The sequence below is a fragment of the Coturnix japonica genome, chromosome Z, assembly GCF_054131305.1.
Source record: "Coturnix japonica strain WE chromosome Z, WE-NBRP24, whole genome shotgun sequence".
NCBI lineage: Eukaryota > Metazoa > Chordata > Aves > Galliformes > Phasianidae > Coturnix > Coturnix japonica.
This window is the reverse complement of record NC_140702.1, coordinates 60865201-60884946: the sequence shown is the minus strand read 5'-3', so window position 1 is coordinate 60884946 and position 19746 is coordinate 60865201. Positions and strand designations below refer to the sequence as shown.

The 19746-nt window shown below is 37.5% G+C and overlaps 2 protein-coding genes across 13 annotated transcripts in view; both read left to right on the top strand.

Moving 5' to 3' along the window:
• TENT2 (terminal nucleotidyltransferase 2) overlaps positions 1-15125 on the top strand; it is a 38476-nt gene extending 23351 nt beyond the window's left edge. For all 12 annotated transcript variants that reach the window (XR_014939390.1, XR_014939389.1, XR_014939391.1 and 9 more), the window contains 5 exons: positions 2752-2795; positions 5906-6042; positions 8597-8688; positions 13059-13138; positions 14012-15125. Coding sequence is in view for 9 of the 12 variants with exons in the window: in XM_015848612.3 (XP_015704098.2) it covers positions 2752-2795; positions 5906-6042; positions 8597-8688; positions 13059-13138; positions 14012-14086 (428 nt within the window). In the remaining 3 variants the exon portion in view is untranslated. The remainder of the gene's footprint in view (positions 1-2751; positions 2796-5905; positions 6043-8596; positions 8689-13058; positions 13139-14011) is intronic.
• Positions 15126-16952: 1827 nt separating this feature from the next.
• The window catches only part of CMYA5 (cardiomyopathy associated 5), a 44370-nt gene continuing 41576 nt past the window's right edge, over positions 16953-19746 (top strand). Inside the window, exon 1 of the mRNA XM_015848627.3 lies at positions 16953-17195. Within this exon, the coding sequence (XP_015704113.2) occupies positions 17047-17195 (149 nt within the window). The 5' untranslated portion in view covers positions 16953-17046. The remainder of the gene's footprint in view (positions 17196-19746) is intronic.

Below are 19746 nucleotides of genomic sequence, written 5' to 3'. Positions count from 1 at the left end.
TACTTTTTTGTTTGTTTGTTTTTTGTTTTTCTTTTTGTTAATCAGTTTTAGTTCATCTGACAGCTTATTTGTTCTGAAATGAAAATGCTTGCTGCAGAGTGAGTAGCCAACTGTTTATTAGTTTCAAGGTCATGCTACACCCACTCTGTTCTAGGGTGGAAGGATTTTTTGTGGTAGTTGACTCAAGCTGGTAGTTTTCTTTCAGGTGAACAATATCTGTAATAGAGGACCTAGGAGGATGCTTGTGTGTTTGGGATCCAATTGGCTGTGTTAGATTTGATGCCCACACCATGTGCATACTATTAAGTTACAGATCTCAAAGACAGCAGAATGTAAGCATGTCTGACCTGTGTGTTGTTTTCTCTACATCTGCTGCAGTGGAATTCCATAGATTTATTTGTTTCTGTGAAAACATCCAAGTTTGTTGTCTCAGTAATGCACCCATACTTTAGACAACTGAGTATTTCTTTGTTGATCCTTAATAAAATGCAAACATATAGACCATATACGTATATGGTTTATTTGGAGGATGTGAAATGACAGTCAGCTTCAAAAGGGCAAGGTAATTTTTAGGTGCAAGATTAGATATGTTGGGAGCTACACTGTGGAATGAAGATTGTCATGTAAAGATGAACTATAAGCAGAAAGGTGAAAAATATCTTTATACAGTCTAGCAATTAGTGAACATCTTAACAGAGACTTGATAAGCATTTGGTGATTGATATTACACTTTTAGTGGAAACTGCCCTTTTCAGTTGGCAGTTTATTCCCCAAACCTATTTTCAGTGCTGCAGTTACTCCAGACACTTATGGCAAGTGGGGAATTTCTTCTATTGGGTGCTGTGTATGGTCGTGATCATCCCATTACTGGGTTATGCATCCAAGTACAAAAGAAATAGTAGGAGTTACTAGTGAGTGTAAATGTGTAGGCCTGAAGTAATGTTAACAACTTTGCAATCCTGAGAGCACTGTAGTTATTTGTGGCAGCTGCCACAGTATTCTGAGTGAGAAGAAAGTCTGAATAGTTCTTTTCATGGAAATCTGTTTGACCAGTCAGCTTCCTAAGGAGTCACAGAAATCTGCAGACCAAAGGAAGCCTTTTAACTGTGCTTTGTCATCTTTACTGCCTAAAAAAGGCAGTCATCTGGTTGTGCATCTGGCACCTGATCTTTTGTTCCTGCAAATTTCAACGTGTTTTGTTGTTTTGTTTTACTTCTACATGCACATGATAATATTGAAAACAGCTTATGTCCCAGTCACACAGTTTTATAATGTGGCTTTTGTTGATGGTGCTAGGGAAGAAAAAAATGTAATACATTTCTTTAGCAGGAGGTAGTGTCCATATCTTCAGCAAGCTGCTTTCCTTTACTTCTTAATGCATTTCAGTGTTCTCGTACTTGTGTAGGAAACTTAGAACCTTGGCTTGAATTTATTTCTTAAATACATCAGTGTCTTATGAATGAACCTTCCTCCAGGTAGCAGGTCCAATTGTCATTATAAACTAGGAAAACAGAAACTTGTGGCAAATGCTAGTGGTAAGTAATCTTCACACATGACTCCATCCTCTCAGTATATTATACAGACCCAGATGAAGTATCTTAATTACTCGCATTGCATAGATCTTTTTGCCATTTTTTTCATCATGGCAAAGGATAGGAAAATATTCCAAACCTTATAGAAATAAGATACTCTTTCATATTTGTAAACACCCACAAAAATAATTAGTCAAGCAACTGCTAGTTTATATATTATATCCTTTGAAGGTATCCCAAGCATGCTATGAGAATTCTGCTGTTCTAATTTTTGACCCCTGTGGAAGAGAGATTCTTTAACATCTCTTCCCCTTTGAGACCTTGTTCGAAGGTTGAATCAGATCCCAAGTCAAGGTCCCGTAGGCTGAATTTAATTACCATTTTTGCTAGTGAATTGTGTAGGTAATTGTGTAAAAAGACATAGTAAGAGATAATGTTAAAAGTTCAGTATAAGAACTGTGCTAACACTGCTGTCAGCGCTCTAATTCTTTAGAAGGGTGCTGATACTTTAGGATTTTTTTCTGCCCACCTTTAGCACCATCAGACCTGGGAGACAATTTTTTTTCTCTCTTAATTTTATTGTGCAGTTTATGTTTTCCCCACTCATGGCTTACAAAAGTTATAATTGTTCAGTTTATGTTGTGTTAGCATTGTTTTTGTCTGTATGATCTTAATATCCTGTTTGCCATTCAGTAGACCAGCATTTGACTTTATTTATATGAATAGGAACAGTTTCTAAGTATTGAGTGTTTTATCTTGAAGTTACGCTTATGACTAAGTATATAATACTTAGCAGCTGAAAAGTGTATATTTATGCAGTATATTGAGATTTCCCATGCTTTGGCAGAATCATCTTAAATTTAGGGGGGAAAATTGAGTGAAGCTATGATTTGCCTTTTGAAAATCTGGATGAATTTCTTATTACAATAATTTAACATAAAATTTTCTAAGTCAAGTAATACCCAGCTGCTGTAGAATTTTTCATGTCTTCTGCAAATAGCAGTGTCTTAGTAACAGTGTCTTCCCTTAGTTGAATTAATTCCTTATGCTATTATATGCAAAATAATTTATGGAATAATTTTTACTTACTGCATGCAAGTGAAGTTCATAGTAAATGTTTCTAAGGTAGAATTTCAGTCCAGTCCTTTAAGGTAATCAGTGACATTGTTTCCTATGAATTACATGAATAACAGCAATTTTGAACTTTTTCTTTTTATAGCCCTACCTGAACCCATCCTTCCGTCCCTCCAAAAAAATTACCCTGTAAGTGTTTCTTATGTATTTATTACATCATGTATGTATATGAAACTACTTATCTAAAATACATGAATTCTTAAGTGTCTATAATGGGTTAAATTAAACAGTTGGTAAGCCCGGTCATTTGTAGAATAAACCTGAGTGTAGAAAGGGCTGTTTGCTTCTTTTGATCATTTCTATAGTGAAAATAACTTACGTTATCAGAGAAGATTTCACTCAGTCGGAAACATGTGCTAATGATAGTTGCTGACCTAATTCTCTCTGTGGTTAACTGAAAATATCCCTGTATCCTCTGTAAATTTGATTGCTATTTCTTAATAAGTTTAGTAGTGTTGTTTCTGTCCAATTGTGGTATTTCAGTTTTCTGTACCTTCCAACATCTGTTGAGTTGCCTGATATTTTTGATCTCAGAGACTGAGAGTGTATGTTTGAGGCATTTGAAACCTCACAGAACTGTAACAAGAAAATGCCCTTTTGGCACAGCCTTTGTGGCTGTATCCAGATCATACTTCATTGATTTCCACAGGGCTCTGTGAATCTGAATGCTTTTAATCCTCTGTAGAGGATTCTCTGTAGAATTACTGCTGTAATTAGTGAGCTTTTATCTAATTCCTTACCTAAAAATAATAGCTGATCTTAATGATCTTAAATGCTTGTTTGAAGACAGAGATAGTATTGCTGAGCAGTGCAGTGTTTGTCATTGTTTATCTAGAGAAATTCCTCACGCCTTCCTCCTAACTTGTCATTTCAGTTGCTCTTTTTAAAATCTTTCTTTATTCATTGTTGCTATGTCTTGATGTCCCTGTAGAGCTATGGTTTTTTTTACTGTCGCTAATAATTTTGTGGAGATAGTGTCAGAAAGCTTTTCTTTCTTTTGCATAAACTCCTTACAGTGTTGAAAAGGGAATATTTCATGGCGCTGTGTATCAGGGAGAAAATACTGTGGTGTCAGCCATCTTGGATAATTAGGATAATCGAGATGCAGAAGCAGCTTTTGAGCTAATAGTAAATGGAAGGTTTATTTATTCCTGTTTTGTAACCTTCCTTACATACACCTCTGATAAATTTTGATGGCATTTTTGTCTGATTTTTACAGTACCATGTATCTTCTAATCTCTGCAAAGCTGCAAACAGTGCTGAAAATCATCTAAAACTGTTTCCTAGTTCTTGCATGTTTAGCTTTATCTCCTGAATTTTTTTAAGTACTAAATTTGCTAATTATATTTGCCTAAATTTTATACGCTCTAAGTCTGTGTAGTTCATAATTAAAAGAAAACAGCTGTGAGAATCAGTAGCATCTACTTGTTTGTAATAATAGTTCAGATTGTAGTGTTTGAACTGTATAAATGTCTTCAGTGTTACAAATATTGATGATTTAAAAGAGTGAAGCACAAATATATACAATACGGTAACTCTGAAAATGCTGATGCATTTATAGAAATGCAGGCTTTCACCTGTGAAAGAGTTAAATCATTTACAGGTTCCTGTGTTTCCAGAACACTGCTATACGAACAGCATTTTTATCCTGTCTCAGCATAAATTTTTGTTTGTTATCTTGCTTTTGGAGAATCAACTAAATAGTACAGAATTAGTAATAATATTAAAAGAGTATTCTATATATGATTGCCATAGAACCAAACCAAAACTGTGGATTGAGTTGTTAAAAGGAAAAAAAAGCATTCTGGAAATCTGCAAATACATTTTCCATTTACTCTCTCTATTAGGAATATAGTGAAGTATTTAATATGTGCTGCAAATTTACAACTTCTTAAAAATGACACTGAAAAGAAAATGAAAATGAGAAATACGCTAGAGTGATTTTGGTCTTGTGTGTTGTAGTAAGAATTACAGAGCTTAAGCAAATCCTAATTTCCTAAATACATAAGTATATATAAATATATATATAAAATGATTTAAAAATATGTTTTTTCTTGTGATTGCAACTGTGCCTCTGTTCTAATACTGCAAATAAATACCACTTAGTTGCTTCTCAAACAAGCCACCCTACTTAGACTGTTTTTCTTCAGAAATCACAGTTGCGGTTCTTTCTGCAACCTGAAAATACTTCTGTGCCTTGAAAGAAATTGCTAACCTTAGAGCATAGGTGCCACGTAAAAGACACATGCTTATCTTGAACAAGAAGCAAAAGGCAAATTCTGTGACTCAGTGTGTCGCTATCACAGATGTGAATGGTGAGAAGTCCTGGAGTGCCACCAGACCTGCCCACCTGTGCATTCTGTAGCCATGTGGCAAGTAGTCCAGCTGGCACCAAGCTGACTTTCTGAAGGACTGCTGAAGCATTTTGTACATGGAGTTAGATTCTGGGGATTCCTGTCTGTCCAGCCAGATGGGATAGATGAGAGTAGCCCATATCGGCCTGTTCTGAAACTTATACAGAACTTGATTCTGTGTTAGATTTTCACAGATGATCTCTAGAAATCCTGTAATAGCTTAGGTCATTACTGCTTCTGAAAGAAAAAATGTACTTAGCTTAAATGCCACATTCTGTATTGAAGTTTTGGTTTTTTTAATTCTCTTCTTTATTCTTTCAGATAGCTTGGGTAGAGAAGATACTACCGCAATCTTTGAAATTATTATATGGCAGAATGCAGGTTCATCTTAGAGCTAGTTGGTTTGAAATGCAAGTTTATGTTTGAGAAAAAGAAATCAAGTCTTCCTTTTGGATTGAGTGTTTCTATATTGCAGTTATGGTAACTTGATTATAACTGAATTGTATTCACCTACGCTGTTAGTTCAGCTGTACCCAGCTTGGTGTAGGCATCTTATTCAGCCTCTGCTCATGTTGTTCTAATAGCTTGTAAATGCAAGTGTAGTTCAGAGATTGTCCCATGTAAAAATTCTTCAATGAACTGAAGGGAAGGGGTGGTGTCAGAGACTCTAACATGAGATGATTCTAATTGAGCTCATTGGAGTAATTAATATCTAACAGAAGAGCACAAGAATAATAGAACCTTTTGCTTGTGAGTTTTTCTTGAACTGCTAATAAACAGAGGCCAGCTTTTGTCTTGTTAAATATATATAATATGTATATGTGCACCTAGATTAAGGATGTGTGTGTGTTTGTATATACATACTCTCTGACTTTATTTTGACAGGAATCTTTTGATCCTACTATGCAGCTGAATCTTGTTCATCAGGCACCGTGTACCATTCCTCCTTATCTCTCCAAAAATGAGTCAAGTCTTGGTGAACTGCTAATAGGCTTCTTCAAATATTATGCCACAGAATTTGAGTAAGTAGTAAGCTCATCTAAGTGTGTTAGAATATTTAAAATTTTTCATTTCTTCAGTACATAATCATTTTGTAATACTTCAACAGTAATGTGGAACAGTAATGCAGGAGTAGTAACTGACAGAAGAAAGAAGTGGGGGGGAAAAAAGAAAATAGGAATGCTGATAGAGTATTTGATGTCTTTTTCTAACATAGGTACTTTATTTTGTCAGATAAGAAATAAAAACAAAGCAAAACAAGAAAAAATCCCACATGAATATTTGGCTCAGTTTCCCAGCATGAAGTGTAAAATATTTAAATAATGGAATGTTGATGTGGAGGAAATGTGACAAAGTATAAAAATGTATGGAGATGTTCTTGAAAGAAAGTGTTTGCAAACTGGTCCCTGTTTACCCGGCCCTCTCTGAAAGAGTGTCTGATTTCACTTCTATCTCAGTGAGTGAAGGCAGCAGGTTTCCTCTTGGCTGCCATTTTACATAGTAAGACCTTGAAGTAAGGCCTTGCTGCACTGAAAATACTGTTAGGGAATGTAAAGATTGTCATCTGGGACTGTGCCGCTTTTGCACTTCTTGTTTCAAGTTCAGATTATTCCTTGATTAAGTTATAGTTGGTGGACATGATAAAAAATGAGCTACGTTGTCTTGATAAAGTATAAAACACAATTGCTGACAGCTCCCTTCAGGGCAGAATTAGGTAATAAGGGGTTCATATTCTTCAATGTTTGCAGTTCTCACACATATCGTAAGCCAAAGCTACTTACAGAAATAGATGATAGTAATACTTTGGAAAATACAAGCTTTTAACTTATGCACAGGCTTGCAGTTGGTTTTCTATCAAATTCTTGTGTTCTACATGTAGTACACATACATGATGTGGGCAGCCACACCAGAAATAACTGATGACTGAGATAGCTGTTCAAATGGTTGTTGTTAACCTATGGATTAAAATACAAAGATAGAAAATATTCACTTTGCATTGGCAATTGTGGAGTTGTGTGCAATCAAAGTGGTTAAAATTAATACACATATCATTTGCTATTGGTAATTCATTTTTAATTCATGCTGGTTTGGGTACCAAGGTAGGGTTAAGGAAGATTTAGTGAGATGAACTAGCTATTTTCACTTTTATATACAAAACTTTTTAAACAGATAGAAACATATTTTATAGTTGCTTCTTACTAAACCAGTATGTTATAAATGTTTTTATTTCTTGATGGAGGATGAAGCCAAGTATAACCTAAAGAAAAAAGGAGGTCAAGAGCAAAAGCATTTTCTTAGGTGAAACATAATTGTTATGTTCACCTATCACCGGATAGTTGAACTGTCTGCTTCTTCCAGCCACAACCAGTGTTCTGGAGCTGTAGTTTTTCGGTGATAATCCACTTCCTTTTTTCCTTATTTGTGGGTGTTGTTTGTTTATTGTTGAAGAGCAATATATATGCTCTGTGAAATTACCATTTTTTCTCAAAAATGGTTTTAATCAGGAGTTGTACTTGAGCTAATTTGTAGAATCTGTAGGCACAGAATTTTAGCTAATGTAAACTGTCTTATCACTACTGACTTACTGGAGTTGTGACAGCTGGTCTATGACGTATGGGGCATAGGGTTCTTCCAAACTTAACTAATGATTTACATTGCCTGTATCTTTGCTTTATGTCAGGAGATCCATACAAGCAGGAGACCCAGTCAGGTGTACATAACACCAGTTCAGCTAGCAACATGCTTCCCAGCTATTTAATCCCAACTAGTCAGGGTGTATCATGATCTGTTGTTGGAATTTCAGGCTTTTTGCTGTGATACGGCACTTGTCTGGTTTAGTTAAGAACAACTGAAAAGTGGCTGGGTAGAACTGGTTGAGATCATAAAACTGTAAGTGTTGCTCTGGCTGCCATTATGTTTGGCATATAATTGTGCCAAGCCTCGTAAAGATTGCCTCTAGACTGCACTGCTGTTCCAAAGTGATCGTTTCTTATGGTTCCGTTGTTGTAAAACTGCAAAATGCAGTAGCTTACATTCAAAGGCAGCTTTAAATTGTCCTAAATTCTGTACAGTTACAGAATATACAAATTACCACATACACAAAATATTAGTACTTTCTAATAAGCTTCTTGCACTGGGAAAGCTCATCTGTAAGCATGCTTTCTTTTTCTCTCTTGATCACTGAATGCATGTTAATGAAATATTTTGTCTTTCTCTGCTCTTAAACTTTTTTCCCCAAAGAAATTATGAAAGATTTATGAGACTGTATTTTATTTTGAATTGAGAAATAAATGTAGGACTCCATATTCAAGATTACATGGAAATATACGATGTTCTGTTTTGCAAATGTTGTCATAAATATACTGAAGTGCTTGTGGAATTTTTGTTTTCCACCCAGCATTCCACCCATTTTAGTTTTCCTTACCTTTCTATAGCATTTTACACTAAGTTTCTCATTACTATGGAGCACTATAATATGCAGGCTTGTGACAGAGCAGTATGACAAATTTATTAATGTAAGCAAATATTTTTCATTCAGAATTAAGAGTTAAAAGGTCTGCAATTTCTTTTCCCTAGCTGGAGCCATCAAATTATTTCAGTTCGTGAGGCTAAAGCTATTCCAAGACCTGATGATGCTGAATGGAGAAACAAATACATATGCGTAGAAGGTAAAAATTTAAAGCTATATAAGCCATGTTATCTTTTTTAACTACTAAGACTTAATAATGTGCACGTGAAATATATGCAGCAAATGAAGTTTAATCATTGTAAACAGTGTTTGAAACAGTCTTACTGAAAACATTTGAGAAGGAAGCTTGAAGTTCTGTAGTGTTTAAAAATAGTTCTCCTGACCTTTTCTTCGGGAGGACTCATTGCCCTGTTACTTTTGGCACAGTGATTAAGGCTTTGACAAGGAATGGCCTTTATCGACAGTAGTATGCTTGGCTGCTCTGTAAAAATAGCCTTCAGTTTTGCCACGATTGACCTACTGAAAAAACAGGATGGACCATATTCAGATTCCTCTGTAAGAATGTTCTAGTGATGCTCTGGCATTTCATGTCTTAGCAGTAAGTAAATTATGCGTATGTTGATCCACTTGCAGCTACTATTTTTGATGGGCTTTTGTATGTGCAGTTCCCATTGGGCATGTATGATACCCTCCAGAACCAGAGGTGAAACCTAGGCTACATTTTGGAGTCTCTTGGCACCTGTAATTCAAACTGAACTGGGAATTAGCACAATTGAAAAACCTATTTCTTGTTCTTTTGTTGCCTTTCAACTGCCACCAGTAATCTAGATGGAGAAGGTGAAGCTCAGACCAGGGAAAGTGAAAATAACATAGAAGGATTGTGATGTATGAAAAGAAAAGCAGGAAAGGGACTGGGAGTTATTATGTAGACTAGAAAGAGTTAGAGATGAAAGAAAAAAGGGAGAGTCAGAGCAGCAGGTGAAGGCACGTTTGTTGACAGACTGCAGAAATCCGGGGATGGGGGGATAGGGGCAGTAAGGCAGAAGGCCTGTGGTTTAGATGCAGGCTTTCCTCAAGATACATGGAAGGGTGCATGTGCATCACGTGTGTGTGAACATAATTTCATGTGATTGTGCTACTCTGTGCAGAGAAAATTGCCTACTGGTGAAATCAGTTATTCTGTGGCTAGAGCTCACTAACTTGGCTGTAAATCATATAGATGGCTGTGTCAAGCCACGGGATGAAAATCCTGTCCTTTATTTGGTCCTGGGGGGAAAGGAAAAAAGGAAAAAAAAGAAGTAATGAAAGAAAACAAAACCAAACAAATAAAAACAACCAGTTGTAGGGTATAATATGCTGAAACCTATGAAGAAGGCTTCACACTTGACTTCTCTGTCTCAGAGTTAAGAAATGTGAGAATTCAAGAGTATCTGCGCAGCTGAAGTGATCTGGGATAGCGTAGTGCAGGCATTGCCAAGGCTGTGCGCTGAATGTGGGAGGTGGGAATGCTCAGCAGCTGTGCCTGCTGCTGTCACATGATGCTGATGCTCTGTGTTACAAGGCGGCTGCCTATATGTTTCAGGCTTTCAGCTTTTTCATGGTGTTTCAGTGTGGTGAAGATTTGCTTTCTGCTGAGTTGGAAAATAGAACATTAGCATATAAAACAGCTATTTTAGAATGTGTATGAAATATTCTCGATTGAGTATAACTTTCTAAAGATTACACTTTGCATTTGAACTATTAAAACAGCAAAATGATCCATAGTTGGTATTTCCTATTCCTTCCCATTTCGGTGTGCTTCCATTAAAAGCCTGATTAATCATCATAGTCTGAGGTTTTTATTTATAAATCAGAAGGAAAAAAATGCATTTCTTATTTCTACTCAAAGTAGGCCTTATACTTGCAGCAGCTGTTGAGCTGCACTGGTTTAGCAGAAACTATTTGGATAAACTTCCTTGTAATTTGAGTAGAAATTTTGAAAGCTAGCTAAATATGTCGAAATGTTATGGTTTCCAAGTCTGTTGGGACTAAAATTTTTGTGATTGGTATTGGGTTTTTTGTTTGTTTGTTTGTTTGTTTGTGTTTTTTTATATATTTCAAATGTATTTGTTGGGAGATCATAGAACTCTGTGTATACAAGTTGCTATAATTCTCCACGTAGCAATATATTTGGGCTTGCTCAAAAGAAAAAAATGTGTTTTAAGTTTTATCTGTCTTGAGACTGATTCTCACTTTATTTCTGCTTTTTGAAGAACAAAATAGCAGAGATGCTCTTTTGAATCAGTTTTAAATTTGGCAGGCAATTACCATTATAGGGATAGAGAGAACAGTGCTTTTATTGGCACATATTCCTTGTGAGAATCTCTAAATTGCTGGTAATTTTTCTGTTTTGAGGTTAAGGCTTGTCTATATCAAACAATGCAATATGTATTTCCAGCATATTTGGAAATGCTCAAAACTTGGTAATTTTATGAGACAATCAATTAGCAGTCACTTAGGGAGACAGGATGGGAAGCCATTCTACTCTGTATCTTATTTGTTCTTGTACCAGATGTTAAAAATAATAATAGAAATAATTCTTCAGGGTTATTTTTGTAGCAGTTTGGGTGTTTTATGATTATTTATATTTTCATTTGAAAGAATGATGCCTTTTTAGCCTTTACCTCAAATATTGGTATTCAAGTTGTATTGCATTTTTTTTTCTTTTAATATTTTCATCTCAGTGTGTGAACAGAGTTACTTATGATGGAGTCTTACTGTACAGGTGGTTAGAAAATGTAAAGTGGTGTAAATAGTTGCTGATGGCAAAAGTATTTGTGCTGTGCTCCAGGGAATTAATTTGTCTGTTGACAGCTAGTAAATAGACAAGAATAAAGGGAAGATGTGAGTCAGTTTTTTGCAGCTAGGAAGAGTGCCTTTTCCCCCAGCGAGTAAAGGAAGAATGTACAGCTGTGGTCTTGTTAACTCACAAAAAATCTCACTTGGCTCAAAATAAATACATGAAAGATCCTGGCATTAGAGGAACAGTTAGTATTATATGTAAGACAAACAAAGGAATTGCTGTACTGCTTCACGTGCTAAGGGTTATCGAATTCTTTTTAGCAGTAGACCAGTCAACCCAGTGACATCTCTGGTACTGGAGAACTAAATAATTCACTAATTTAATTGACAGTTTTCTGTTTCAATGAAAATTGTTTGATGTGTTCTAAAGAAAAATAAATCTGCCCTGTAAACATACATTAAAAACTTTACATAGCTAGTCTGGAGAAAAAACTTACAGAAGCTTCCCAAATACAACATTTACTGCTTGAAATGATTTATTTGACTGCAAATTATTGTAATTTATTGCCAATTAATAACAGATTAGAGCAGTGAGAACTTGAAGGAAACTACAGATGCCTTCCCTTTATCCACTCTGTCCTACCTCCTCCCACTGAGCAGCAACAGGACAACAGAGGGTGTGGCCAGTTCATAATCTCTTTGTCTCTGATACTTCTTCATGGCCGCCCTCTGTCCCTGCTCCATGTGGACCCTCCCACGGGATGCCTATCACGGGATTCCCTATCTGATCCTGCGTGGGTTCCCCCCCTGCTGCAGCTCTCCTGGCACTGCCCCACACGGCTCCATACCATGGGGCCCACCCTCAGGAGCTGCTCCAGCACTGTCCCTGCGGGCAGCAGCTGCCCCAGCCCTATTGCTCCCTATGGCTCCGTCCTGGGGCTGCTCCTGTGGGGGTATCCGTGTGCTGTGCGTCCCGCAGGCCTCAGCCACCACTGCACCGTGGGCTCCTCCATGGCTGCAGGGAGATTTTCTCCTTCTACACTGACTGCAGCTGCTTCTCTCCCATCATCACTGCAGCTTTCCTGATCCCAAAACCTTGACATGTAAACCCAGTTTACCAAATAAACAAAAAATTGCCTGTATGTAGCATGCATTTTTTTTCTTTGCTGGCTTTTTAGGACTTTAATACCTTCCAGCAGTCTGAAATATACCTGTTATTTAAGTAGTTTTCTAGTAAGGCAACAAAGACTATAAGGTTATGAAAACCTTATAAACTTGTATTCTGATAGCTGCAAACTTTAAGCTCTGTTAGCTGTTAACTTCTGAATAGATATTATAGAATAGATTTTTACAGCAGTTCATACTTATGTAAAAAATCAGGATTTTAATATCTTTCTGTATCACTGAAACTGTTGCATGGGATGAATCGAACGTGTAGCAAGTCTCAAAAACTTTTCCATGTTATTCTTATTCTGATATCACAGGCTAATAAGAAGTCACAGATAGTTCAGCACAACCACCATGTTGTGCTTTGCAAGAAGTAACCATTTGACAGTATTATGGTTTACTTGTTAGAGGTCTTAGGGTTTGAGACTACTTTGGATTAATATTATACAGAAATATAGATTTGAGTAAGAAGCTGGAATCTGCTGCTTAAAAACCTTTTGGGAAGGAATGGTATGTTGACTCTTTATTTCTTCCTCATAGCCAGCTCTGTGAGGATAGAATAGCTGTAGTTGTGTTCTGTTGTTTTTTTAACACTTTTAATGTTTGCCTTTGATCTTGCAGAGCCGTTTGATAGGACAAACACCGCTAGAGCTGTTCATGAAAAACAGAAGTTTGATATTATCAAAGAGGAATTTTTGAAGGTAAAAATAGCATCCATTTTATTTTTCCAGTCACTTTGGTTTTCAAGATAGCCTAACAAATGATAGTTATTGTACCTGCCTGACTCTGATGCTTATGATTGTCTTTATATTATGTAGTGTGTGTACTTTACAAGTACATTTAATATAGATGCACCTATTAAAAATATCTGTACTTCATGTTTGTAAAACTGCAAAATTGACTACAGATATAAATATGCATTTAAAAAAAAATAATTTTTTTAGGAAAATAAAGTAATGTAAATATGGCTTATTTATTTATTGTAACTTATATAATTTAAATATCACTGCTATTGAGTGATATCTTTTCCTGTGGGTTTTATTACACATTATGGGTAAAACGAACTGTGCATTAGGATAGGAGGGTCAGTGCAATTATTGCTAAGTTCATGATCTAAAAGATGTGGCAAACGTGTCTTGGAATCCATGAGAATACAGAAGAAAATGTTAACAATGTACTTTAAAAGAGACAGATTCTGTAGGTGACAGAGTATAACTTCCTTTATCAGTAGTTTTGGTATGTGTACTTTTAAGACAATTATTTTGCAGTTAGAGTATCTGTGTAATATTTAAATAATGTGAACACCTGTCTCAGTTTCCAAAAGCACAAATTCATTCTCTTCTTGAAAGGATGTACCTTTCTCAATAGTCCTCTGCACTGTGTGTACAGCGTTAGAATTCTTTTTCCCTAAGTAAATAAATAAAAAAGTAAAAATAAATAAAAATATCTTCTCAAGAGGAGAAAATTAGCAAGTTTATTTTTGTGGATCTGTGAGGCTTTACTGCCTAAAAGGGTATTTAAATGCTGATGGGAAATATGATTTATCCTTCTAATCCTTCTACTTTTTTCCTCAGTCTTGGCAGATACTGAAAGACAAGAAGGACCTAAGCTTTGTATTACCTTTAAAAGCCACCATACAGAGAAGATAACAAACTTCTTTAATTTTCTCCATATTGGATCCTGCTGAAATAAAGAACAGTATCAAAACCCAGGTTACACCTTTGTTATTTTATGACACGCTTTTCTTGTTATACTTTTGTTAAGGATATCTTCGTAAGAAACGCTTTTTATTTTATTATTGACATTTATTAATGCAGTTGTTCACTCAGAAATGTGTTTTCTGAGAGCACTTATAGTGTTGATTTGTGGAAGAGAATGTTGTGACTAAAGCAGCATATCATGGGGATAAATCTGTTGTAAATAAAGTATGGGAATGTACTGACTTGTTTCTGTAATCGGTGTTATTATCATCAGCTCAGACAAATTTAACAGTGAAATAACTGAAATCAGAACTAAACAGTGTATGAGTCTGTATCCATAAGGCATTGCACACAAACTCTCCTTGATGAGCAGACAGCTTGTGCTTTCTGTCTGTTTAATGCAGTATGCACTTTTCCTCAGTTTGGCACTTCCCAGTTCTATTTTCTTTTTATATAGAGCAAAGGCAAAGGTTTATAATAATTAAGTTTGATTACAGTTGGTAATGTTCTGGTTATCAAGAACTGTAATCTAAATTGAGATTTTCAATCAACAGTTCTACTACAAGAAAGTTGAACTGAAAAAGGACAATTCAGATTATGTAAGTGGATTCATGTTCACGTAGTAGGCAAGATAATTTTTAGTTCTTTGTTTTACAGATTCATAGTAGTAGCGGTATCTGCTTGAAGCACCCCCTGCCCTACGATAGCTACACTAAGCTGAGATTTTGTTTTGATTTTGTGTAAATGTTTAACTGGTAAGCTGCTGTAAATTGATTTCAAATAAGTAATATTAAAAATAGTAGCTTTTCCAAACAAGAAGGTAATGAAACCTTTTAAGACCTGCTGTAGCACAGTTTGTGCCTGTCCTGTGTTTGTTATTGAAGACCAATTCATTGTCAAAGCTGTACTTCTCCTTTTTTTCTTCTTTTTATTTTTTCTTAATATATTTTGTACAGCGTCCCGTGGAATAAAGTTTATAGAGAATACAGCTTTCTTTGGTATTTTATGTTCTTTTTTATTGGACATTTGAGCTCCCATAATTAAGTAGAAAAGGAAATGAATGTAAAGGTCAAGGCAGCTGTTAGAAATAAAAATTTTCTTACAGGTATTTCATACTGTTTCTGTTACCACTTCTAACAAGACTGTGAGAATCCTTACAACTTAACATACATTATTTTTTCTTGCAGTTCTAATTTATTTAAAGCCTTACAATTTAGAAGCTCTAGAATCAGTAAACTGTTTGCCTGCTGGAAGGTTACTTTCTGCTCACACTTAATCATGATCTAGTCTATCTAATACTTTGGCTTGCTTCTTGAAACAGCTTCCTTTTAGCAGGCTTTCAGTTTTAATCTGACTTTGTTCTCCCTCTATGTGGATGTTCCCTGCATCATCCCTCATTTTTATCAAGTGATGTAGTGGGTGAAGCGTTTCATTTTGCCTTGTTTTGTGTGCTCCCAAATATATTTTTGAACAGAATGATGCCTAGTATCAAAGCTTGTTCATAGATTGGGTGGGGGGCTTTTTTAAAAGCCTATGGGCATCTCTTTTTATATATAAAATGTAAGCTCTCAAAATAGTATAATTAAAAAGGGACATTGTGTTCAAATTCAGCAAAAATACATTTTAAGTGAGCTGGATATGTGAGGCAACAAACTAGAAATGGCCATCTCTTAAGGTTTTACATTCAAAACATACGTATGAAAAAAAAAAAGAGAGAGAGAGAGAAGGAAAAAAAAAGCCTTAAATTACTGCTTTACATTTGAAACAACTTTTTAACTGCAACTTTATAAAAACTGACCCATCTTACACAACCTTGTGATGACCTTTATTTTTACAAGTAATCCAGTGTTTTTCTTCAGTTCATTTACTTCTGATAAGCTGTATTTATAACCAAACTTATAAAAACCAAGTGGTAGTTTTGCCAAATACTGGGACAAACGTGTTTGTCGCAAAACTCCCCTGGTAATTGAATTACAGCAGTAGTTGCAGGCACCATCAATAAGTGCAGTGCGGTATGACTTAGTTTACCTGAGAGTGAGAGAAGCTAATTGGGAAAGTGGATATCTGGCATAGTGCACAGAAAGTGTCAGTACTTTCATATATTAAAAAATAAACAGAGATGTTCAGGAAACAAATGTCACTAGATGTCATATTGTCATATTCTCTGCCAAGGCAAACAAGAGCAGCACTTCTTTCTGTGGAAGTGCCAGACAAGTGGAATAACATCAAGTAAACGTGAAATTTGATGTGCGTTGGTCCACAACTTTTGATAGAAAACTTCAGATAAAGTTCCACAGTGTAAATTGTCTTGGAATTGTTTTTCCACAGTTTCAAAACAAAACCCTTCATTACACCCCCTGTGAGGAATACTTTTGCTGGGAGTCTTTTAGCAGGAGGTCTGCTTTCCATTGCTGACCAAGGTTTCAAAATGCATGCAAGGTGATAACATCTCCTTGAACTAAAAGATGCTGTAGTTCAGTTCTTGTATTTTAGAGGCGGTTTTGGGTACTTGTTTGGCATTGGGTTCACTTGTTGTATCTTATGTGATGTCAGAAACTGTTATTACCTTATCTAGGATTTGAACTCTAGTCTTCTAGCAGGACTTCTGATTAACAGGCTCAGATTTGTATGGGAGAACTGCATGTAATCAAGAACTTCCAATTCAGTAATCCTAACAGAACTGGAATAGGCTATACAGGGGCTGTGCCGTGTGCCCTGGCACCCGGTTGGTGCTAGGACCTGGGGTGGGACCAGCAGCGACAGTGCTGCAACTTTGCTGCCATCTATTTAAAGCCTGCCCTGAGTCAGGAGAAGCGAGTGCTGCTGGGGATGACAGTTGCTTCAGGCAACCCTGGGGAGGACAGGGTCGGGGGTAAAAATCAAAGACAAGAGCCTGAGCAAGAAAGAACATGGAGGGATACCGTGGTGCAGAGTGTGACCGGGCATCTGAGACCTCCTCCTTCATAGAGGATGAAGAAGAGGAGGAAGAAGAGGAGGAGGAGGAAGAAGAGGAGGAAGAGGCCGTGGACCCAGAGGAAGCAGAGGAGCTGACTCACAGGTACTGCCTCCCATGGGGCCTGGCCTTGCAGCCTGGGGAAGCAAGAGTTTGGGCCTAGGCCTGCTGAGCGCCTCTTTTCCCCCTTGGCCCCCTCCCATTCCTGCAGGGCTTTTTGATTACCGCAGCTCTGAGGCGGAGGCTGTTCTGGGTGGAAATGGCTGTAATGAGATTTGTGCAGCGAGTGCCAGCCCCAAGTTCCCTGAAAGCTTTTCTATTTAAAGAGCTGCTGGCCTGCCAGCTCCAGTGGCATCTCCCTCTGCTCCTCCCCTTCTGGCTGACTGTCACATATCAGTCTGAGAAACACTGGGGGTTTGCCTGCTGAAGAGAAAATGATCAAATATTATAATAGTGCTTTGGGTTGTTTTTTTTCCCCTTTTTTTCTACCCTTGCTCTCTTCCTACTCATCCCTCCCTCACCAGCCTGTGTTTCGGAAAAAAAGGAAAAGCTTGTTCCATACTACGCTCTTCACCAACAATCAGGATTTGCGGGGCTGATTTTTGGGTGTGAAATGAGGAATACTGTGCCACTTCAATTTCTTTGTTTTTTATTCTTTGTGAGTAACTGTTGCACAGAAGCTGTTTGTTGTCCTAAGGCTGCTCTTTTACCACGAGGAGAATGAGGAGAGGGAACTTGGCGGTGTGTGGGGCTGGTCCCGCGCTGGTGTCCAAGGGTGTCTGCAACTCAATCCACTCCAGCGGGCTCTGCTGCCCACAGAGAGACAGAGAGGCCTGAGAGTTAACCACTGTATCAGGTTGCGAGACTTTTTTTATAGCAAAGCCTATCAGTTTGGGGTTGGTACCGTAGGGAGAACCGAAAGCATCAATGTTGGTGTGTTAAGATGTTTTCAGAAAGCAGTTTGGTAAGCAATTTATGTCATACAGATCTTCAAACATAAGCACTGTGGAGCTGTCCTGCATTTACAAACCGTGTGTGGCTCCTTCTTGTTTCACTGGTCTTCACAGAAGAATGAGAGATGGCCGCAGAGGAGGGTGGGACAGCCTCTGTGCAGCCTGAACCATCCCAAGTACTCTGTGGGAACTAAACCCAAACAGGGAATCAGCCTCAGAGAGCAGGAAAACAAGGCTCTGTGTTGTGAGAATGAAGGGCTGGTTTTTCAAAGTGAAGAGTACTGCCTGTGTGTAATGCTGCTTTTATCCCAACTGAGTTGTTAACTCAGGTCCATGCTGGCAGAGAGCAGGGTTAATCAGAATCACAGAATTGTAGGGGTTGGAAGGGACCTCTAGAGATCATTGAGTCCAACCCCCCTGCCAAAGCAGGGTTGCTTGACTATAAACATGTGCATATTTGCAGACCAACATAAAAACAGCTAAAGCTGGAGCTACTTGCTACAGACAACATAACCACTACGGACTGGATTGTTTTTTAACGCAATCTGCAACTAAATAGCTGGTAACAAAAGTCAAATTGTAAAACAGAACTAGGAATGGCTAACTTTTCCATTAAAGGAGGGGTCGTGTGTGTGTATGTATAGTAGTTACGATGCTCATGCTGTGAGGTCGGCCTCCACAGTGAGAAGTGCCTGTTAGCAGCTCCCCACAGCCGCGTCTTGCTTCTGGCTCACAGCCTCTGCTACAGAAACTCGGTACTGCATCACAATGTTTAATTAAATCACAGAAATCATTCCCTTCAGATGTCAGTTATTTTACAGACTGCAGAGCTCATACCTACCCTTAACCGTCTTACTAGTGAGAGGGATCAGAGTCAAGCAGAGGGGTTTTTTAACAGCTGCACTTAACGCTAACCAATTATAATTTAACACCGTTTGATCAATTAAGCTAACAGAGATGAAAAATTTTGGTTTTAGCACAGACATGGAGATACAGTAACTGCACTGGGCGCTCCAAAACAGTGCTATAAGAGATAAACAAAACTGATTCTTTAACTGTATAAGTTTTGTTGTTGCAAATATCAGTGTGCTTGTGGATGTTAAAGCCATCTGATACTCTTGCTACTGGGGTAGAACTGCTTGGAAACAGTGGTTAAGCAAGAACAGCAGAGTCAAGCCCCTGAGATATACTTAGTCTGTGCAATTATTACTGGTCAACAAACATGTTTTAAAGCCCCATCTGCAGAACGGATTTTTTTTTTTGTATTTTGAAAACGTGGCTGAGAGGATATGTAACCAATATGCAAAGTTGGCTGAAAACAGCCTGTCCTGCACCCTGCCGTCATGGGTTTATTTTTAACAGCCCCAAGCTCTCTGCCATTTTTGTGTTCCTGTTTCACATGCAGTTGAATAGCACCTGATTGTGCAACACCGCAGTCGGCGGGAAGTTTCCCATGGGCTCCTTCTATTTCCATCTTTCAAGCATGAATGTTCTCATTCCTATTCTGTATAATAGTTATGCAACACAATGATGGCCCAAGGTCAGGAAGTGCTTCTGTGAGCAATGCACTAGTCCTGTTGTTCTCCTGCTCCCTCCCCAAGCTCCAGCTGATCCGCACCACTTCCACAATTATCCTTTTTCAGCAGTTATGGAGTCTGGCACATTTATTGCTGCAGTTTTCTTCATGCATGCCCATTCCAGCA